Here is a 23,301-nt window from a genome sequence, read left to right on the forward strand (position 1 = left end):
TTTCATATCCTTGATTCTTCATAACTTACATGGATGCTTAAAGACTCTTAGCATCTGGTATGCAAATGGGCTGCTTTAAAGCTGGTTGCAGGTTGTTTGAAAACAGAGGATCACAAGAAGGCTGTGTAATGATATTTTTTCCCTATTGGAAGTAGACTTTAGCAAGACATAAACCAGCTGTAGATCAATTTAAATCAGGCTTTCTACTCAGTGATAAATCAAAGTCCTGGACACAGACAGATCTGGGAACGGTTAATGGATGCTATGTAGACGTACAGCCAACACAGGATGAATCCACTGAAGACTGGATGAGGAATGGGAAAATGGAGGAGGGGGGTGACTTTGAAGCAGCAGGAAGGGGGGCTGGTGAGATGGTTGGTGGAGACCAGGAAGGTAATGGGGCAGCTGCTTGTTTGATGGTAATGATTGCCAAACGACAGACAAATAATGTGATTCTGCTGCCATGGAATAAGCCTCTTACAGGAAGTCCAGCTATTCGAGGGTTAGGGATGTTAACAGAAGGACTAACAATTGCATAGGCTTTCAGCTAAAATGTAGAGTGATTATGCGTATTGTAATTTGACTACACTATTCGGTAAAGTGATATATATATGTGGTGTTTTCTCTTTTTACAGCATCATTAAAATAGTCAGTTTTGTTGACAGTTTGCATCATGCAGACTGTGCATTTGCCAGTAAGCTTTTAAAAGCCTGTTGCTTACTTCAGCCATCGGTGTAATTGCCTCACGTCACTAGATGGCAGTAAAGTCAAGAGGTAAAATCTGTCAAATGGAAACAAATTGACAGACAAGTCCTGTGGCTGAAGGTCATAAGGTCATTGAGATCACTACTGCTGCTCGGAGAATGCTGTTTATTTTAAATAATACAGCCTTTGTTCCAGTTGCAATTCACAATAATTCATTTTTTGTTAATATTCTCCCTGTGACCAGGTCTCATTTTGGACACCCCCCCCCAAGTATTTTCAAGACACTAGATAGCAAGCTTCCCTGCTTCTTGACACCACTGCTGTGTGATAAAGCACCAGATGGTGGGTTGCTGTCTCGATATTTCTTGACAGTGCCCATGATGGAAGTGGCCACGAGTAAGCTCCAAAAAGGTGGAGTCCAACTACTGTGTTGCATAAGACCCTATAGAGGCTTCCCCAAGGAGATTCAGGAAGGTGAAGGTATCCATATTAATATATTTCTCAGCTTTTGCTCAGTGTACATTCATTGATGCAGGTTAGATCATTTGGCTAATTTCACGGTCCAATATCCAAGGGCACATTTGAAGATTTAAGTCAATACCATGTGCCAACACAGCACAGAGCAGCTATCTAAACTCTGCATCCTCACTGTGCATGATGGATACCGTGGCTCCTCTGAAAAAGAAGAGCTTGACTCCGAATTATAGCTCACAAACACACATCTTAAAGCAGAGGATTCATAAGTTGAAGAGGAAATTATGTCTCATTAATATTGATCTATTTTTTAAAATTAAGCAAGCTTACTATTCATCTCTGAATGAAGAAAATAAGAACAACCCCAGCTTACTTCTTTTCACTGTAGCCAGGCTGACAAGAATCAGAGCTCCACTGACTCTTCCATTAGTCCATTAACCTTAACTAGTAACATCTTAATGAATTTCTTCACAAATAAAATTTTAACCATCAGAGTATAGAAACAGCTTTAGTTAAGAGTTGTGCCTCAACACATGAAGTGTGGGTCATCATCAGCAGAGGTTTCGAGTGAAATGATTGTGAGACCTTCCCTCAACCTATCGTGTGAGATGTGACGTTAAGGCGCCTGGGAAGGGATCTCAAAACTGCACTGTAGGTGGCAGACAATTAGTGTCGTGAGCCATCTCCTATGTTCACAGTGGGCATAGATGACTTCTTCCCCTCCTCTTTCAAACCATCGGTCTTCTCTGTCTGAAATGTGAACATTGGCAACCTCGAAAGAGTGACCTTTATCCTTTAGATGCAGATGTACAGCTGAGTCTTGTCCTGTTGAGGTGATTCTTCTATGTACCATGCATTTATGCAGTGGCTGTTTGGTTTCTCCAGTGTAGAGGTCTAAGCATTCGTCGCTGCACTGCACACCATATACCATGTTGTTTACATTGTGGTTGGGAGTTTTGTCTTTGGGATGAACAAGTTTTTATCTGATTGTGTGGATGGGTCTGAAGTGCACTTCGATGTCGTGCTTGTAGATGCCACGCTTATGAGCCATGCTTTAGTGCTAAATTTATACTCTTCTTATGGACACTGACTGTGGACTTATTTCTGTGCTTGTACTCCAGTTGCAGTATTCGATACTATCGACTATAATATTCTATTACAGAGCAGTTGTTTGAATCACATTTATCTAATAGACTACAATTTGTTCACGTAAATGGGTAGACTTCTTTACACAGTAATATTAATAAATTCCTTAATAATATGAATTTTTAGTTCTCTAGCTTCCCTTTGGCAGTATCATGAGAAGCCATATCATAAATTTTCATTGCTATGCAGATGACCCAACTTTTTCAAACCATGAAGCCAGATGAGACACATCAGTTAGCTAAACTGCAGGAATGTCTTAAAGACATAAAGACCTTGTTAACCTCGAATTCCTGCCTCTAAAAATGAAAAAAGTTCTTGAAAATTAATGGCATTACTTGCCCTCAAATAACACTTTGAGTAATTTTGGACTCTGTTCTGGTCATTGACTTCTCTTCATTGGTTCCCTGTTAAATCCAGAAAGAAATTTTAAATCCTTCCTTGAATCCTTGTAATTTTAAGGTCTTCAATAATCATGGCCATCTTATCTTAAAGATCTCATAGTACTGCAGGCACCACAATAGAGTACTTCACTCTCAGACTGCAGGATTACTTGTGGTTCCTCGTGAATTTGAAAGTAGAATGGGAAGCAGAGCCTTCGCCTTCCAGGCCTGTGACACACTCCCTACTTTTAAATTAGGCTTAAAACTTTCCTTTTTGATAAAGCTTATAGTTACGTCTGAATCAGCTGACCCTGAACCCTCCCTTAGTTATGCTGCAATAGGCCTAGGCTGATGAACTGAGCATTTCTTATTCACTCACCTCTTTTCATTCTCCATGTGTTTATGCACCAGTTTGCATTTAATCATTTGTTATTATTAATCCCTGGGTCACCACAGTGTGCCTTTTGCTCTGTTTCCCTCACCTCACCACCAACCCTTCGTGGCAGATGGCTCCCCCTCCCTGATCCTGTTTCTGGCAGAGTTTTTTTCCTGTTAAAAATGACCTTTTCTATCCCACTGTTGCCAAGTACTTGCTCATATAGACTTGTCTGATTGTAAGGATTGTAGTTTTTAGAAGCCTCACCAAAGTGACTTTGGTAGCCAAACTGAAAATGGTACACGGTTTTTATTATGTGGTATTGTTATGAGATGAATCAGAAATCAGAAATTATGTAGCAATTAAGACTCAATGACGGTGTTTGTTATGGAGTACTGATTTAAATGTATTCACAGCATGACAAGGCAATGACATTTTAAGCCTGAAAACAGATAGTTATTTATTCATTCATTATTTCCTGCAGCTTGAGTTCCATACTTTCACTAAAAGGAAAAAAAATATTAAATAGCGATAAAGAAAGAGTCTGTTAGTACAAATCTGTTTCTTAAATACAAAAAAACATTTGCAATACTGTCAGAAAAGAGCATAATTTTAGAAGTATATTGGGACTTAGCAGAACCAGTACAAATCAGAATAGTATAATTTTGTGCATCATGATATTGACATTGTAAAACAGCAGGATTATATAACTTGGCATTCAAATCAGAAAGCAATAAGAATTTGACTGTATATGCAATTTTCTGTCCAGTTAGTTACAGTACAATGTACACTGTGCACAGCAAGTAAAAATGAATATGTTTTTTATATGTATATATATATATATATATATATATATATGTATGTGTGTGTGTGTGTGTTCTCTACAAGTTGTCTATATTTATAATATTCCTACCAACAAGTTAAGCCATATCGTGCATGATATCGTCGCTTAGACTGCTGTAAAAGCTGCTTGTTCCTGTACAATCAATTAAGGTATTTACAATTTCAACAAATATTCTACATGTCTTTAAAAAAATAAAACTTGATGCAAGTTAAGAAAAACTAAATCTTGATCCCATCCAAAGGCCCTCAAGAGCAGTTAGTAAATGCGAACAACTTTTGCTTAATAGGAGTTGAATTAATGTGCTGTGTCCACAACCACACACAAACACAGATATCCATACACTGCAGAAATACCATTAGGTATTGCAGGCATTTATACATAAGTGGTGGTTCTTACAATGTTTTCATTTGATCCAGTGCAGTGTGTTTTACTTTTCAAAGAAATCAAAGCCAGTCCTGTGTCTTAAAAAAAAAAGGCAAGCGCATATTAATTATTCGTCCATCCACAGGGTGCTCTTCTCATGCTTATCTTATCCATCCTTGGATGTGACTTCTGCTTTTCTCCCATTGTCTCTGTTCCAGACACTGAAGGCCAGAAAGAGACTTTGCAAGTGAATCAATGCTTTAAAGAAAAGGCACTACCTGCTGAAGGAGCACTTGCAGGGACTGAAGCAAGCTATCACACCATCAGCTATTCCCTACTGGCCTTCAGATCAAGCACAATAAGAGGAGGTCACATGCAGGGCAAAGGTCATGAGGTCATGTGACATGCCATGCAGCACTTTAGCCTCCTTCTTCATTGGCGCAGTGTGACAGCGACTACAGATGAGGACGTATCAGTGCAACACTCTGAATTATAACATGTGCACTGCTCTCAAATTCCACTGTGCAGAATGTTCACTTCATTACATATAGCTTTACATATGCGCTGTACAACATCTTCCTTTTAAAAGCACCATGGGAACTGCCTTAATGTAATAGATTACATTGCATTTTTCTGGTACAAGTTTCTGGGTTGGAAAAAAATATACATGGAGTAGTAGAAATTTACTGTAGACAATGCCCCCTATTTGAATAGATAATATGACAACCATCAACACAAACAAATATAGTTCAGACAATAACTGCATAGTCCATATCAGATTCCTGGTAAAAATGCAATAGTTGTTAATATTAAAGTGTTGATTAATATATGGATTTATGGAACTGTCATGAACTGTTAAAGTTATGGCTGAGCTAGTTACTTCCTAAATGTCGCTCAGGGTATAATTAGCTAAGGTTTTCCAAGCTTCTCCATAAGACGTCCGTGTGAAAACATAAACGTCTTTAATGAGTTTTACGTTTCATTTATGGAGCTGGGTATACATGTTTGATCATAAAGCCATGCAGTGTTGGGACAGCCCTGTGAGAGTGATGTAGGGATTGAGGGGGCTTGAGTAGTCAGTGCATCACCCCGCACTGTTCTGTTAAGACCGACTGGCTACACAAAAGAGTTCAAGGAGTTCATGGCTTTTATAGGGGATGGGGCCTCCGAGCTCTCATGGCCCTCAGCAGTGTCCCTACTGGCACTCTTTCCACTATACTGCCCGATAAAGGAGCCATCCTCGTTGAACTGTCCGTCTCCTCCTTCACCGTAGTCAACTAAACTGTCGTCACTGTCGTCTCTCTTAACTGTCCCATTAGATGGCGAGCGGCTCCCTTTTAAAGGTTTATGGTCCTCATTGTCACTGAAGGAGAAAATAACATGCAGGCATTACAGGTGAGATGATGTGACAGATGCAATAAGGAGAATAGTGATCACTTTTTTTTTTAGATGGAGCATAGAAGAGCCAATTGTTGCTTTTACCACAACCTACCCCTTAAGTTCGGTAGATAATGGCAAAGTTGTTATATGAATATTAATATGCAGCAATGAATAGGTAATACATTTCAATGCACATTCGGGTTGCTCCATGTCTAAAAAATGTTAGCCATGAATGATTAGCTGGTTTCCATCAGGCAACGGGGGAATAAAGCTCAAGCAATCATACCCTTTTCAAATTCCCCCTGAAACCAAATATGAAGTGGTAAATGTGCTGTTTGACAAAAGCATTTTTCTCCCAAGGCAGAGACTGTGATGAAAAACAGAAAATCCAATGAAATGACGTGAATAAAGGAAAGTTTAAGCCAAGTATCCCTGCCCCCAAAGCAAGCACGACAATAAATCACAAATTGGCAAAAATGCATGGAAAGTCCGCAAAGAAAGTTTTCTTTGGGTATCAGATAGTTGAGAGCATTGCATATACACGACTTGAACACCAATGAGATCGCAAAGCCGTCACAATGCTGAGATGCTCCAAAATGGAAAGACAATAAATGGTATGCAAAAGCATTTAGGGGACATGACGGGAATAGAATAGCCACAGATTGCTGACGGCTTATTTTTTGAAGCACTGCACATAATGAAGGCTTTGTGACAAAATATTATACACGATGACAGCTGTGAAAGATAGCAAGCATTTTTCTCCACAGTGACTTCATTACCTACCGACCCTTCACACATGCTAGACTTACAAAACCCTTCACCCCCGCCAATCCCCATCATTGCCCTTACCTTTCCTGAGACCTACACCCCCTGCGTTAGGATGACGACGTCACTCTGAGATCAAACACATTCCTACATTTTACATTTCTGTAAGTCTGGCACTTTAACAGGCAAATGTGCTTTGTACAAGTACAGATTGATCTAAAAATACAGTATACTCTCCAGCAGTCAAACAAGAACAGCTCAGTTGACTTAAGTAATGCCTTTATTGACATACTGTAAGGTTCCAGCTGAGTGTAATGAAACAGCATGGATATAAAGAATACTCTCACAAAGGCACTATAATATTTATACACTTTGCCTTGTGATTTGTCTACTGTGTTTTTACAGCCGATATCCATTGGAGAGATTATCTCGTGGTGTAAATACTACAGACTGGTGGTATTCTAGATTTAAAAATATATCAACACTTTTCTGTGTAGCATATTTATCTGTGCCAAACACTTCCAGTGCTGTCTAAAAACCAATAACAACTCATTCGTGAGCCACATTGTTACAATGGGCAAAAAGCTCCTTAATTATGATGAACATGAACTCTGTTATTAAGCTGATTCCCACATATTCTATCCCGATTCGGTGCATACTTACAAGCACAACAAAACTGGCTATTGAAAATAGGCAACCCAAAAAATACACTGTCTTCGAGATACTATTCCTTGTAAACTATAGTAGCCAGCTATTTTAAGAAGCTCTTTAAAGTTAAAGTAACGTGTTTTGAGAAATTTGAGTCTTGACTGGAAATGTAAGAGTTGGAATGGAGAGCTATAGATAAGCTGGAGGATTGGGCAGTAGTGCGAGACAGACTACTATTCTGTTAATCTTTTCCCAGAAAAATAAAATCTAGAATAACACCAATCATAAATGATTTCTACTAAAGAATGGCTATTGGCCTGTTGTAAATAGCATTAACCAGATCTGTCCTCTCAGTGTTGATTGCTTCCCTCAAGCGTGCTGACAATTTCATAACATACCCATATGCATCTATATACTGTATATCTATATATATCTATCTATCTATATATATAAACAATACTTCCATTCAACACATTATTGCCTAGAGCAAAATTTCATACATAATATCAAATCTTAAAACCATGCATATCACATTTTTATATATAATTAATGATATGTATTTATCGCACATCTTCTGTCTCACATAAAATCCATAGAACAGATTCATGTATACATAATACAAAAAGGAATATAAAATATAAAAGCAAGACCATCTTAGAAATTCACTTATAAAAAAAAGAATATTCAAAAATGCTAGTTTTACAGAAGTAAAGTGCTTCATTGTTCTGTATTCTGCATGTGATTGAAGAAGCAGCCTAGAAAAAGGATGCTGACAAGCATAGCTGGATAACTGAAGTAACAGTTAACAGGACTGACCATTTCAGAGATTTTCAATCCTATCAGGGTCATGTACTGTAAGTAGCAATACACTAGGCAAAGTGTTAATACTAATATATACACAATGTATATGATTAGCTTATTAATTGAATGGAATTCAAAGCTTGGGGTCCTGTCAGGATGTGTTGCAAACAAAAGTAGCTTATACTGTTTATTCCTGACAGTCTTATTTGTAATGTTAAAACATCCTAAACCACGAATCCCCTGAACCTGAAGAATCCTGCACACATATCAAGCACACATAAAGTCCAACACAAACAGCATCCAGGGTGTCCCAGAACCCAGAAAAAAATCTTGTACTTCACGGTGGTAGAAGATCAGACTGGGTTACTTCCTCTTGTTGTTTTGACTTTAGTTAATGGTGATTCTGGATGATTTTTTTTTATTAGTTTTAAGGGTTGAGAAGTAGGAGGGAGTGCAGAGCTCCAGCACAGAGTGTAGATTTAGGAAAGAAAGTGGGAACACGGGGCAAGTGGTTGATGGGTACAATCTGCTCTGGGGACTCCAAAGGCTGGGGCACTTTCTCTCACCTGTATTCCACAAAAGTGCAGTCGTCATCTTTCATGGGCTGGAATTCAGGGTCTGTGTGGGCATCCTCCTTCTCTTTGACTGGTGAGATACAGGAAGCAATTTATTCAAACTGGCTTTTAAAGATTTGTGAGAAACAACACGTTTCTTAAGCGATATGACGAAGACAGTTGTTCAACTTCACCTATGAAATTCAAAAACCATACCCGAACTTAAATTTGGCCGACCTCAACTTCGAGCTCAGCTCTTTGTGTACCTGTAGACTGTTTCTCCCAGTCCAGATGCTTTTTTTTGTGTTTCTTTACTGGAAAGTCTGTTCTGACCAACACATTTTAATTTAAAATTTTGAGGGAATTGACTGAATTGATTGTTGAATTGATATGGACAAAAGAGCTTGCTTGCATACTCCACAGTTCACGTCTGAATGTTCTCTGAGATGTTACACAAGAAATATGTGTTGACAGTCTGACACTTGGGAGTGAACTGATGCCTACTACTCCACCCATCTGACCCCTATGTAAGAGCCAAATAAAAATGACAGGCATGCTCCTGGTCGCGCTCCTGATCTGATGCCCTACCTTTGGGCTGTGGACACTGTGCAGTCTTTCGCTCAGAAACCTCAGTGTAGTCCCTGCTCTTAACAAGAGAGCAACATCACTGTGACATAGAAATTCATGTTTTCAATCCAGGTTTGTGGTTACGTGCAAATGGTCAGAACAGGACTTCTGCATCTAAAACACCAGGAACACTAGGAGAGGTGAAATGGGCCAAATAGAAATAAGGTATGGTTTTCACTCTTTATAATTGGACTCACAAAACCTGACTGTAATTTACGGGCTCATTAAAACTGATTAATGTGTGAATCTGACAACAGTGAATAAACCCTGACAATACAAAAAACCCATTCTCCATTAATGTGAGATGTATACTTCTTTAATGAATGGTTTGATCCAAACTATGTAGCAGTTTGTAACTGTGCATTTTAAAAAGTTCTGCTCTAATAAAGTTGTTATTATAGAAACAACAGTCTTTTTTTGTGGTAATTGTGCTATTACTCACCAGGGTACTTCCCTCCTTTATTTCTCTGGATGAAGCAGATAATGAGAAGGATCAGGATGAGCAGAGCAATTGCACACATGAGGCCAATGAACCATCCCTGAGTGGCGATGTCCACCTGTCTGCTTGCCACAGCTGTCCAGAGAAGGGGAGAAAGACTTAACATTTACACTTGCACTATTTTAACATCTCATCCCCAGTGGTGAGGGAAAACAGCAAAAATTATCCACAATATGTGCTAAAACAAACATGGAAGATCAAGTCAGCGTTTGAGCAGATATCCTATCTGATATGATGAATTTTCAGGTATTATTATTGACAAAGACTTTAACGTTAGATGAGTTAGACAGTTCCTAACATTATCCTAGCCGTGACTTGAGCCCGAATTAGTAGTAGTACACAATCAAAGAAGTAACATGTACACACAATTACAGACACGCACACACGGACAGTGACATACAACCTACGTTAGCACGGGTGATATTAAGTCAAATATAATACTAAAAACAGACTGAAATTCTATATTAGAATATCCACTTCTAAAATTCCCAACAGTGCGACACTGACATTCATTATGCATTAACCAGAAAATCATGCTGTATGTTCTGTCCACATCACTACAGTACATGTCTGGCATATAGAACAACCACATCACATCTGTTAAATCCATGCTCGATTCTGTATAAATATACAAAAGCACAAACTACTCCATACGCGACACACGACAAAGTGTAAGGCCAGGCTCAGCCACACCGAGGTGGAGGCGACCATCCAGGAAGTGCCTCACCTGGGAGAGTAACCAATAGCTCCTTGGAGTGGTGGAATTCTTGGTCGTGGTGACCCAAAGCCACCAAACGGACCCTATAGCAAAGGCCCCCCTTTAAGCCTTTCAGCGTTATGTTCTGAGAGCCATTCACAAACTCTGTATTCCAGTCCTCTTCACTTTCACCTGCAGGAGTTATGTTCATCAAGAGAAGTACGTTTGAAGGAGCGAACACAACTTCAAAAAGGCCATGGAGATCATGACATTATGGGAACTAATTGTCTGAAAAGAGCATCTACTGGTATGGCATTATGCTGCAGGCAATCGTTAATATTCATGGAGTTCTAAAAAATCCATTAAGTCTATGAATGAATTATAATTGTGTCCCTGAAAGCTCAATGCACTGCAACTTCAGAAAAGATACAAAGTGAGAAAAATCGTTCACCATTTTGATAATATGTGTGCTGTTTAGAAAATACTGAATTCAAAAAAATAACTAAGCTGTAATGAGCTTTCTCATAAAACTTGCTACTTTTGGATTAGGTTGATATAAAAGTATATTTTCTGTTCTTGTTCCATTGCCATGAAGGGTGGTACATAGTGGTAAAAGTAACTGAAATACATTAAAAAAGTGCTTTTCTAGCTTTACACTAAAAGTTATACTCTCCCATTAAAAAAGTGATTTTATTGATAAATATGACACTTTCACAAAAGGTTAATACCAGAACAGTTGCCTCAGGCATTTTATATTGTAAGGTAAAGACCGTACAATAATAGAGCGAATCCCATCAATCAGATGACTCTATGAGCACTTGGCGACAGTGGGAAGGAAAAAAACCCTTTTAAAAGGAAAAGTCCTCTGATAGAAGGAGCAGTAGAGAGGGGAAGCCATCTCGTGTTATCATTTGACTTTTAATCTACTTTCAGTTTTACATCAAAACTTTCAAATGTTCACACATTGTTTTTGACTACCTTGAATTTACATTTAGCATTTAGTTAAAAATCATGTAGTAGCCTAAGTAAGTAAAAGTACATTCTCACAGAATTGGCGGCATAGTTGCAGACAAAAATGCCGTATACGTTATCAAACTGGTGGTGATCCTCTTTTGCGCTGAGCTTTTAGGGCCACTGCACGTACACAAATGGTAATGAGCTGAATGTGAGATGTGTTGTGACTGATGACCACAATAATTAGGCTTTTGATAGCAAAATTTTGCAAGATTATGATCAATTATTGTGATCTTCCCTAAGTGAATCTATTAAAATGGTAGGTGTGAGAGAGCCATACTACAGTGCTGTTCATCCTCACTGCAGGTGGATAAAAACAATGGAGAGCACTTCAGTCAAATTCAGCTGGCATAATAGGAAATGTTTGTGCTGCCTTTTATGACGTTTGTCTACATACGTTCCAGCCAGATTGCCAAGGGAACTGCACGCATTAACAGCACTGGGTAATTAGCAATCCAATCACAGAAAGCGTTGTTTATCACATCCGGGTCTACACTGGCCAGAGCCAGCATCAGCATGACTGCCAATATTTCTATTCACCTGCATAAGCCAATAATGAAGTAGGAGTCTCTTGCCACCTGTGCATGGAACTGAGAAAAATGTTGGCGTTTCTTTGCTTACTGTCATTTAGTCTGTATTGTGCACTAAAGTTTTTCTCCGGGCCCCAGTACTCCCAACTGATCAGGGCCCAGTCTTCCCCGATCATGGAGCTAATGTTTCCAAAAGGACTTGCTGAGCACACAAGAGAAAACACAACCATCAACATGAGTCTGTTGGTCAAAGGACAATCCAATAACTGTCAATCAAATATTTTGCTTTTGCTACAGTTAACATTAAGTGCACCAAGCTTCACCAAATCTAGTTTCTCACTGCTTTAACTATGCCAACAAAAACAGAGGACAAAAATAACTAATCATCACTAATCAACAGACACTGAGGTTACTAATATCACAGCAGAATCTGTACCCTTGTGGGGTGGACCATGTGGAGGTGACCGTGCAATAGGATGAAGGGATTGGGTGCTTCCTGTAAACAATATGAAGAGGGGTAGAGATGGAACCGCACACACGTGAGACACACACAGAGACACACAGAGACACCACAGATGCTAAAGTCATTATACAGAGAACACAAAGTTCATTGGCATGCCATGCGAAGCCCCTGGCATGCAGCAGGAAAGCATCACCAGCAGCCACTGAGGAAGAAGTAAGAAGGGGGTCAAAATCACCAAAGGCACAGCGAAAAAAAAAAGAAGAAAAAAAAAGATGAAGAGCAGCTGAGCACTTTGAAAAGACTCATCTAGTTTTATCACATGGCATTAAAAAAGCACATGTCACAGAGCATCTTTATCTGTGCAGCTTTGAACTTTTCCCTGCTTTGAACTCCTCGGCCAAGCATTCTGGTTGGCCACAGAATTGGACAGAGGCGAAGGGAAACTGCTCAGAGGTGAGGAGCGCATGCTTATGGTGGGTTTTGCAGCTATAGCTGTATGTGTAAAACAATCATTTGTCTAGAAACACCACATTTCTGTCAACCTGTGATATCAGAGCCTGCAGAGAGAAACAGGACAAAGAGAAACAACCGGACAGGGATCATTATGAGAAGACAACCACCCACATCCCCAAACTGTCTTTTTTTTTAGACATTTATGTGGTTGTGCTGTGTAACTTGAAAGTGTTATATATATAGTGAAAAGGTATTTGCATATTTGTTACACTGAAATGTTTTATGTCAAACAAACTTTAGTATTAGACAAAGATAACCTGAGTAAATACAAAATGCAGTTTTAAAATGATGATTTCATTTATTAAAAAAGCTATCAAAACCTAACTTCCCTATGTGAAAAAGCAATTACCGTTCTCTTGTTAAGTCATGAATGAACTGTGATTAACCACAAAATCAAGCTGAGCCACACCCAGTACTGATTACTGCCAGACCTGTTGAATCAAGAAATCATTTAAATGGAACCTGTGTGACACAGTGAAGTAGGCTAAAAGAACTCAAAAAGCAACACATCATGCCATGATCTAAAGAAACAGCTGTGAAACAAAGTCACTGACATCTATCAGTCTGGTAAGGGTTGCAAAGACATTTCTAAGGCTTTGAGAATGAAGCACAAATGGAGAAAATCTGGAACACTGGTGAACCTTTCCAGGAGTGCCCGGCCTATCAAAATTACGCCAACAGTGCATCGATGACTCATCCAGGTAAATGGCAAATGGACTGATTCTTATATAGTGCTTTTCTACTCTCCCAAAGCCCTCAAAGCACTTTATACAGCATGCCACATTCACCCATTAACACAAGCACTTCCTTCTATGCTTTTAAGTGCTTACTAACTAACAATCACACTCATCCATACTCCAATGGATGCATCGGAGAGCAACTTGGGGTCAGTATCTTGCCCAAGGATACTTGGCATGCAGACTGAGAGAGCCAGGGATTGAACCACTAACCTTCCGATCAGTAGATGACCTGCGCTTCCTCCCGAGCTACAGTCACCCCAAAAGGTTTGCATCCCGTTAAATCTGGTGTAAAACTAACTTTCATAAAAAGAACATCATGGCAACACTCAAACATGGTAGTGGTAGTGTGATGGTTTAAGGCTACTTTCCTGCATCAGGACCTGGACGACTTGCCGTAATTGATAGAATCATAAATTCTGCTCTCTACCAGAAAATCCTGAAGTAGAATTTCCAGCCATCAGCTCATGCCCTGAAGCTCAAGCATGCTTGGGTTATGCAGCAGGACAATAATCAGAAACACACTGGCAAGTCAACCTCTGAATGGCTAAAAAACATCTCAACCAAGGTTTTAGAGTGGCCTAGTCAAATTTCGGACTTAAATCATACCGAGAGGCTTTGGCCTGACCTTAAATAGGCTGATCACACTCAAAACCTTCTAGTGTGGATGAATTAAAACAATTCTTCAAGAAGAGTGGGCCAAAACGTCTACACAATGTTGTAAAAGACTCATTGTCATTTATCACAAATGCTTGATTGCAGTTTTTGCTGCTAAAGATGGCACAGCCAGTTATCAGGTCTAGGAGGCAATAACTTTTTCACACATGGGTAGATGGGTCTGGATAACAAGAAACAACTTTTTTCTAAATTGTTGTTGTCAGCTGATTTTCTGACAGCTAATCCATGAAGTCTGCAGTAACTGAATGATGAGCAGCTTCAAACTCCGCAACAGAATTAGTGGAATGTTTGACACCAAACAATTCAAACTGGCAAAGCATACACAGCAAAGCAGTGCAAGCTTCACACAAGCTAAACGTGTTGCACAGTTCTGCTGCAGCACACCAGGACTCAGGTTTGCTTATCCACTTCACCAGAGAGGTCTCTGAGGCTGTGTTTTGGGAGGGGCTTTCCTTAGATCGCCAAAATGATTAGAAATTTTAAAAAGGCTAGGGGCAATTTAAGCAAATATTTACCAGACATTTACCGAATTTTCAAAGCAAGATAAACAAACAAATCTGGTAAATAATATGTACTGGAAAATGTTCTGATGGACAATAATATAAACCAAGCACATGCTCTGTAAATTATTTACACGCTTTCATGCTCTTACCTCAACAAGTACAGAACAGAATATATATATTAATCTAATATTTATCCACATCTCCAGTGGGAGAAACATGAAATCTAGTTAGAGTTTTTTTCTCATATTTTTCTTGTATTTGATGACTTACCTTCCTCCCTGATGATGACAGCTTCCTGAGAAATGGCTGCACCTGCTCCAGCGCCTGTTTTCGCATTCAAATAAAACTTGTAGCGTATGCTGTACTTGAGGTTGGGCAAAGTGACAGAGGTCTCATTGGCAGCCAAGGCCAGCTCCTCCACTGGGCCCAGTTCATTGGAGTTATTTACTACAGGGGTGAGGGATGGGCGAGAAGAATAATGGGGTGGGGGTGGAAGTTGGGAAGCAGTGGGGTAAGTTGAATAGAGAGTTGGGTAGGAGGTAGGTGTAGATGGAGTGTCAGTGATGACAAAGGTGGAAATGGAAGTATTTGGGGTGTAGGATTCAGAAATAGAAGGCAGGAATGACCAAAGTTGATTTGTTATTTGTGGGTTTTTTTTAATTTAGGCAAAAACAAAAATACTCTTAGGCTACTCTAAGTATTGATTATCATTTCTGTCTTATGATCTGAACAGAATGACATCACAAGACATGAAAAAGATTGACATACAAATCTACAAACTACATGAAAAGATGACACTCACTAGGTAAAGATGCAAAAAACCTAAGAAAAAAGCCTCACCTGGCTGATATTTGAGGGTATACCCGGTAATGTGCCCGTTATGGTCATGAGGAGGACTCCATTCAAGGGTTAGAGAGTCCAGGTTCGAGTTAGTGACTATCAGCGAAGTAGGAGACCCCGGCACTGCAAAAAGACATAAATAATGAAACCTTGCACAAGTTAATTAAAAAGCAGCTAAAGATAGGATGTTTTAAATAAATAGCTGAAGAGAGAGAGAGTGTGTGTGTGTGTGTGTGTGTGTGTGTGTGTGTGTGTGTGTGTGTGTGTGTGTGTGTGTGTGTGTACGGGTTCGTACTATCCTGGTGGGGACCAAAATCTGACTTTTACTATCCTGGTGGGGACTTTCTGCACCGTGGGGACCAAAATCCAGGTCCCCTCGGGGTTGAAAGCAATTTTCACACTCAAAATGCGGTTTTACTGTCAGGGTTACAATTAGGTTATGGTTAGGTTTAGGGTAAGGGTTAGGGTTAGGCATTCATTTTTAATGGTTAGGGTTAGGGTAAGGGGCTAGGGAAAGCATTATGTCAATGGGATGTCCCCACGAGGATAGCAAACCAGACATGTGTGTGTGTGTGTGTGTGTGTGTGTGTGGTGGTTCATTGAGGATTTCTGGGTTTTACTTTATGCAGAATGCCCAGTGTTAATACTCAAAGTCTGCCTCCAGTCAATGTGGCTTGCTTATTTATATTTCATTCTGATATTCGACCTTCAGTGTACAATAAAGCTTGTGCAGCACTTAAAAGGGAAAAATTTCTCCTACTTACAAAAATTGCTTTGTGTCATTACAATTAGACTGGATGTCAGTAATAGGCGACTGGGAAATTTAAAGCCTCTAGTGCAAAAAACACTGAGCAAATGCTTGTATATTCACAGATTAAAATAAACAAAAACCGTTCAAACTCAGACCGCAGAGAATCATTGATAACTGAATAACTTAAATAGCCAGACTTCTGATTGTATGATTTAGAGCATAGACCAGTTACAGATGGAAAGTCATCATTTTTTATTTGCTAACCAGTAATGTGACACTGTTTTACATAGATAAAACAAAGCTGTCATTCAAGTGGTGCTAATTTGCTACCTGTTCCTGTTCCAGTTATGATAATGAAGACTGAAACTATACTCTGGGTCATTTTTAACAAAGTCTACTCTCATATGAAAGAAAGAAAAAGACACACAGACACGAAGGGTGACCCTTCCGATCTCTTACCTCCTTCGGGTGTCTTAAACTGCTGGGTTACACTCCGAGGGCCCTCTCCTTTTCCATTATAGACCCTTACATTGAACAAGTACAGACTGAAGGGGTGGAGGCCAGGCAGCATGCCCTGGGTATGATTCCCACTAAATACAAGAATGTCCTGCTCCATGTGATCAGGATTGTGCTTGTAGTGGTGTTTTCTCCAGTAAGATACCTGAAAGCGTGTAGATTTAAATGACGTATATAGTACAACTGGTGGAAATGGTGCACATGTTACATTGTCTGCGGTTCTTATACGGTACCTTATATCCTTTGAGATTTCCGCGTATTAAATGAGAGGGCACGGGATCCCAGAACACCTCTACCAGGGTGCTGTTTCGCACCACAGCGTGCACATTTTCTGGAGCTGCTACGGGCACTGTATAGTAGATGGGGAACACAGCATTACAACAGCAAAATACAGAAAAAAGGAACATACTGAGAATATGTTATAGGTTACACACATCAGCTGCATCACCCGCAGGCTCTTGAGCATAATCTTTTTTTTTTAAATAGACAGTCTTACTCACAGTCCTCTCCTGAGTAGCCGTGGGCAATAGCAGGGTCAGGTCCAGCTCCATGGTCGTTTACAGCCTGAACCTTAATCTCATATGGAACAAACGTGGGCGTTCCAGACACAACAAACTTGGAATTGTTGGACACGGTCACTGTATTCCATTCGCTTTCTACCTTCTTCTGCCTCCACATCACTCTGTAGTGAAGCCCGGGACCATTAGACTGGAGGTTTGTCAGTGGCTGCAGAGGAGAAAGCTTTAATGTAACTTATTCTCCATTGGAAAGCTTCTGTAGACAACATGTAATAGTATAGGAAGCTGAAAATATAGTTTTGCTGAACGACAATAAAGTGGAAAAAAACCCCATAAAGAAAGCTCATAAGACCACACAATTACAAAGTCAAGCTCTGCAGTATGAGAAGACTTTAATAAATGCCTGAGGATTAAAAGGATCAGTCTTATGCTGCTTATTACCTTCCAGGAGATTACAAGATTGTTATGTTCAGTTCCAAATCCCTGTACACCTGTTGGGTTTTCATCTGGAGCTGAAAAATATATCATTAAGGACACAATTAACATTTATTGGATGGAAAATCTTTCTTAGATAGTACTTATAATCTGGTTTGATTTACTTTTACAGACTTTAGTGTATGTATGCATACTGAATCTTATGGTACTTCAATGTCTTCACTTTGATACACAACAGCTTTGATATGGCATCTGGTAGCCTAATGCATTATTTAATGCATTAGGCTAAGAAATGGATATATGGAGAATTAATTTATACAGGAAACTGCACCAAGAAGAGCAGAAATCACACAGTCAGTCAGCTGATTCTGTACCTGCAGATTCTGTCTTGTACATCCTGGAGGGGCGGCTGGGATTACTGAAGCCCACCGCGTTGAGAGCCAGAACTCTAAAAGTGTAGTGAACATGGGGCGACAGTTTAAGGTGAGCTGTTGTCTTGGTTCCAGGGACCTCGGTAAGATTATGCCAGTGACCCCGATGGTGCAGTGAGTCTTCATATTGGATCAGAAATTCTGTATTTAAAAAAAAGACATCACACCTTAAACAGTGTCTGACAGTATATTTCCATAAATGGAATTAAAGCCCTCGGGGTTTTTTAGGATACTTTAATTCAAAAAGCCTAGCTTAACAAAAAAAAATCCACTTTCGGCAGCACTTTGAGGATTCAAGAAAATAGCGGATTTAGCCCGGTTTTTCAAAAAATGATGAGGGTTTTCATCACCCTGAGGATACTAGTTGACAGTAGAGATGTAAATTTTCCAGTAAAGTTTGGAAAAGTCTTTAAGTGCATTTCTTTTCTTTTTTTTGCCAAAAAGCAGATTTTAGACTTTGTTATTGGTGTAGCCAATTTTAAAGATTTTGTTTGCACAAAAACATTTAGAGCAATATAGGCCAACAATCTAATAATAAGGTGTACGTTCACATAAAACCCACACAGAGAGGGAGCCAAACAACACACACACACACATAAACATACTCTGAACAGGGCTGTTATGTTCATCCCCAGGGGTCCAAGTGAGCTGAACACTCCTCTTTTTCTGGTCTGTCAGTTCCAGGTCTGTTGGGGGATCGGGTCGCTCTGGGAGAAATACAGCACAAGCAGCAGCATCAACCCGTGTGCTTGGGATTATATTCATAGTGGCTTCATTCTACAGAAGATGAAGGGTTCATGCTATGAACAAGATGGAGCAAAAACAAAAAATGAAGGACGTGTCGGCCATGTTTCTGTGATACTGAAACCATAATAGATGCTAATTTGTTGATTTAACCAAGCACACCTTTGAGTTTCTCCTTTATTTCTGTACATCTTCTACTAGACTGTGTTATCTGGGCTGCGATAAACATGCAGACATTGCATCATGCATATGAAAATCCCACTACATAATCATTCCGCATGAAATCGAGTCTCAGGCTCACACAGAGGTTAAATTGATGCTCATGTTTTGAAATTAGGTGATAAAGTGAAATGCACGCCTTGAATAAATAAGTGATGAGAGCAGCGTGTATTTGGAAATATCCCAAGTGGTGCAACGGGGAGATGTCTGCTTTACAAATGATGTTTGCATTCGACTGTGAAGAGACATTTTTTTTGGCTTGAGTAAATATTTCCACCAGTGGTTTAAAGCATTCAAACATTATGCATATTTGGCAAAACATTAAAAAAATATCTAAGCAATTTTATAAAAAATAAACTCTCAGAGACAAAAAGAAATAAATGCTGGAACATCAAAAATGAATTTAAAAAAGTCCACACACATACACAATAATGCTTTGTGATTTTCAGGTCAACGCATGCTGCATTTCACAAACACAAGCGCACGTCTGCAGAGCACATCTGGGTGCTCGTGTGTGCTGCAGGTTTACCGTAGACAACAGCTGGTGTTGTGGCCTCTGTCAGGTAGGAGGGCAGGAGTGAAATAGGGAGTTTTAAAGGTCAGTCATTCAGAAGGAAACAAAGAAAATAATCTGGCTTTTTTAGAATGAAGCACACGGATATTTGTGCCACTGACTAAATCTACCTTCGGCATTTAACCTTGAAGCGATGAAAGCTAATATGGTGGGTAAGTTATTGGACAGGTTACCTTTTCTAAGAGGAGCTGAGACAGAGAGACGTTATGAGCCTGTTTTATACCTGAGTAGTTTTGTAACTGTGCACACCATTACATACCCACAACGGTGAGCTTAGCGGTGGCTGAATCGTGGTCCAGAGTGGTGTTCATGATGCAGGTGTACACTCCTGCGTCGTCCTCTGTAACATCAGTGATGGTGAGGCTGTCCGAGTCCACGATCAGTCTGCAAAAACATTCAGCAGATCACTATGAACTGAATGTATGTGTTTTTTCTTCTTTTACAACATTCAGTACACAAAAGATCCTGCATATATCCATAACAGTACACAAATACAAGACAAAGACCTGATTTTTTTTTTTTTAACAGCAGGCTGCAAGAAAGAAGACATCTCTGGATATAAAAAGCTCTGACCTCTCATCGTCAGGCAGCTCTCCGTCATCTTTGAGCCAGGTCATCGTGGGAATGAGCGAAGGGTCATGTTTTACCGTGCACTCAAACACCACAGATCGGCCCCTCTGGACTTCTTTGTATTCTGGCTGCTTCAGGATTCGGGTTGGCTCTGTTGGGAGAAGAATAAAGTGGTCCAGGCGCTGTGAAACTGCCACGTGTTTGCTCCAAGCTAGGTTCTTATTTAGTAGCTGACAGATTCAGAATGCAAGTGTTGAAACTGAAGCTTGCCATGGATTCATTTTGTGCAAGTCACCTCAGTGATTAATTAAGGTATGCTGACTGGTACATGATGACTGTACGTGGCTCAAAATAGAACAGATTTACATTAAAGAAACAGAAAAACAGTTAAATATACAAGCGGTTAAAAATAAATAAATAAATAATTTAATACACTTAACCCTTTATTGATCATGGGCCCATCGGCGGGCCCATTTTACAGGTAAATATAAAGGGTTGGTCAATAAAGGGTAGGCTACACTCACTGGCCACTTTTTTAAGTACACCTGTTCAACTGCTTGTTGACGCAAATATCTATTAGCCAGTCGCATTACAGCAACGCTTTGCAACGCTTTGTATGATGAACTGAGCATCAGAATTGGTGAAGAAAGGTGATTAAAGTGACTTTGAACATAACATGGTTGTTGCTTCTGGATGGGCTACACTGAGTATTTTAACCTACTGAGACTTTAGCATACAGCCACCTCAGATTCACAGAAATTGGTGCAAAGAAAAAAAAAAGCAATGAAAATTCCTTCTTGATAACCACTTGTTACAACCAAGGTATGCAGAGGAGTATTGCCAATCAAACTGTGAAACAGATATCAGACCAGGAAACTGAGGCTACAAATTGCACAGGTTCTCTAAAATTGGATAATAGACGTTTAAAAAATGTTGCCAGGTCTGATGCTTTTTATCAGCAATTCAGGCTGTTGGTGGTGAAGTAATGTTGTGGGGCACGTGGAATCCTTTAAAAAGCAGTTCAAATTTTTTTGTTTAAACAAGCCTTCTGTTGATCAACACTTTTTATTGTTTATATTGTCTATTTTATTACTTAATTACTTTACTTCTTGGCATACTTCGGGCCCCTTATGACCAACTGAGTATCATTCAAACTATTTACAGTAACTTGTAAATAGTTACAAGTTAACTATTTAACTATGTTGAATTTATACCAAAAAGAATTAAGGTAACTGTAAAGGCAAAAAGAGGGTGTAACCCAGCACTAGAAAGTGTAAAGTGTCTAATGTGTCCAGTGAGTACATGTTATACAAATGCATATCAAGAGTTTTATTTAGTATAATTTTTAGGCCTGTTATTAAAAACTTGTTAAAATTATTAGCCAAACGAATAAAAATTCAGAGAGGAGCATTCTTACCTTTGACCTCCAGGTAGACATGATTCTCATAAATCCCAAGACTGTTTGTGGCAACACATGTGTATTTGCCATTGTGTTGTGCTTGAGCTATGCGAATATCTAACGTCCCGTTGTCATGAAGAATGTATGGGTCTTCCTGCAGGATGCTGGACCGACTGTCTTTAAACCTAAAGCACAAAGTCAGTTGTTTTCAGTTAGTAAAAGAAACACGACACAATTTTCCTCTGTTAGATTTTCGTTCACTCACCATGTAATTTTTGGCATAGGTGATCCAAAGGAAGAGCAGTCTAACAAGGCCTGGTGGTTCTTGATGATCTGGTAGACTTTATTGGGTGCTGTTAGCACTCTGGGTGGCTCGGCTGCAATGAAGCATTATTGCCATGTTATTGCCTTCCAGGAATCGATATAAATGGAAATGACATTCAAATGCAAAGGGATAGAGTGTAGTGAACTCACAGAGGACATTGACAAAGGCGTTGGACAGGATGTAACCATACTCATTAGAGATGTTACACTGGTACACAGCGCTGGATCCAGGCTGTACATCGGTGAAGATGATGATGTCATCCTCCACCTTTCTGCTCAGATCCTTGGGTGAATCTGTTAATGTACAAAAGGGATTATAAGATACTGTATATATATGTTTATATATATATATCTATATATATATATATGTGTGTGTGCGCGTGTGTGGATACATTAACTGATTTTTGAGTTGTCAATCACGCTTTCATAAGCATGATTAGCCATTAGTTTAACAGTTGTGGGAAATATGCTTTAAGAAAAATACCCCAAAAAAGCTGTCGCTAAAGGGTTTTCCAAGAAAAAGAGCTTTTTGAAACTCATAATCACCATTATAATGATGTTTGAAAAAGGTGGTATCATAACTCGGAATTTGTATAATAACTCACAGAAATATGAATCAATACCCACCCGAGGGAAGGCATCTACAATTTCAGTTTTAATAATGCCTGCTTCCCATGACAAAGGAGATCATCTATTATAAAAGCTGAGAGAGTTTAAAAAAAAGGAGGCTGCACTTACTCTCTATGGAGATGCCATTCATAGCCCAGGTGATGGTGGGTTTGGGTGTGCCACTGGCCAAGCAGGACAGCCTGCCGCTCTCCCCTGGAGCTAGGACAAGGTTCCTGGGAGGGACATCGATCCAATATGGAGCAGCTGCAAGCAGCACAGGGTACAGAAACAGGCTGGACAATTAATCACTAAACCCACTGCCCTGTTAGCTTCTGTGAATAAATCAATTATAAGGAAGAGGGAGAACATAAAGCGGTAGAGAGAAGCAGTGACTGAGCTCCCAAGCAGCGCAAAGTCTGATGGGAGCTGAGCATTTCGTCAAGCACACCTTTGACCGTGACGTGGATGGTGTGGTGCACCGAGCCGAGCTGGTTCTTCGCTGTGCAGCGGTAATCTCCTTCATCTGATGCTGACACGTCCTCGATGTGAAGGGTCTTGTTGTAGTTCAGGAAGGAGGTGCGTTTGGAAGGCAGATCACCACTTATTTTGGTCCAAGAGATGTGAGGGGTGGGCCTAGATTCACAAAGAGTGAGCGCAGACAGACAAACTGATGA

The 23,301-nt window shown here is 39.7% G+C and overlaps 1 protein-coding gene across 19 annotated transcripts in view; it reads right to left on the reverse strand.

Annotated features, from left to right (window-relative positions):
• Positions 1-3,437: 3,437 nt before the first annotated feature.
• LOC134631225 (neuronal cell adhesion molecule-like) overlaps positions 3,438-23,301 on the reverse strand; it is a 77,826-nt gene continuing 57,962 nt past the window's right edge. For 8 of the 19 annotated variants that reach the window (XM_063479336.1, XM_063479337.1, XM_063479335.1 and 5 more), the window contains 23 exons: positions 23,076-23,260; positions 22,757-22,891; positions 22,169-22,312; positions 21,960-22,071; positions 21,713-21,879; positions 20,299-20,446; positions 19,985-20,109; positions 19,681-19,707; positions 18,794-18,895; positions 18,132-18,329; positions 17,764-17,834; positions 17,305-17,530; positions 17,038-17,153; positions 16,748-16,949; positions 15,538-15,660; positions 14,968-15,144; positions 12,809-12,823; positions 12,240-12,299; positions 11,895-12,005; positions 10,290-10,451; positions 9,506-9,637; positions 8,449-8,527; positions 3,439-5,651 (listed from right to left, as the gene is read on the reverse strand). In XM_063479336.1, the coding sequence (XP_063335406.1) occupies positions 5,405-5,651; positions 8,449-8,527; positions 9,506-9,637; positions 10,290-10,451; positions 11,895-12,005; positions 12,240-12,299; positions 12,809-12,823; positions 14,968-15,144; positions 15,538-15,660; positions 16,748-16,949; positions 17,038-17,153; positions 17,305-17,530; positions 17,764-17,834; positions 18,132-18,329; positions 18,794-18,895; positions 19,681-19,707; positions 19,985-20,109; positions 20,299-20,446; positions 21,713-21,879; positions 21,960-22,071; positions 22,169-22,312; positions 22,757-22,891; positions 23,076-23,260 (3,064 nt within the window). In that variant the 3' untranslated portion in view covers positions 3,439-5,404. Of the gene's footprint in view, positions 5,652-8,448; positions 8,528-9,505; positions 9,638-10,289; positions 10,452-11,894; positions 12,006-12,239; positions 12,300-12,808; positions 12,824-14,967; positions 15,145-15,537; positions 15,661-16,747; positions 16,950-17,037; positions 17,154-17,304; positions 17,531-17,763; positions 17,835-18,131; positions 18,330-18,793; positions 18,896-19,680; positions 19,708-19,984; positions 20,110-20,298; positions 20,447-21,712; positions 21,880-21,959; positions 22,072-22,168; positions 22,313-22,756; positions 22,892-23,075; positions 23,261-23,301 lie in introns of all 19 variants that reach the window. The other 11 variants (XM_063479348.1, XM_063479345.1, XM_063479341.1 and 8 more) reach the window with 7 other exon arrangements.

The sequence above is a fragment of the Pelmatolapia mariae genome, linkage group LG7 (genome assembly GCF_036321145.2).
Source record: "Pelmatolapia mariae isolate MD_Pm_ZW linkage group LG7, Pm_UMD_F_2, whole genome shotgun sequence".
NCBI classification, from domain to species: domain Eukaryota; kingdom Metazoa; phylum Chordata; class Actinopteri; order Cichliformes; family Cichlidae; genus Pelmatolapia; species Pelmatolapia mariae.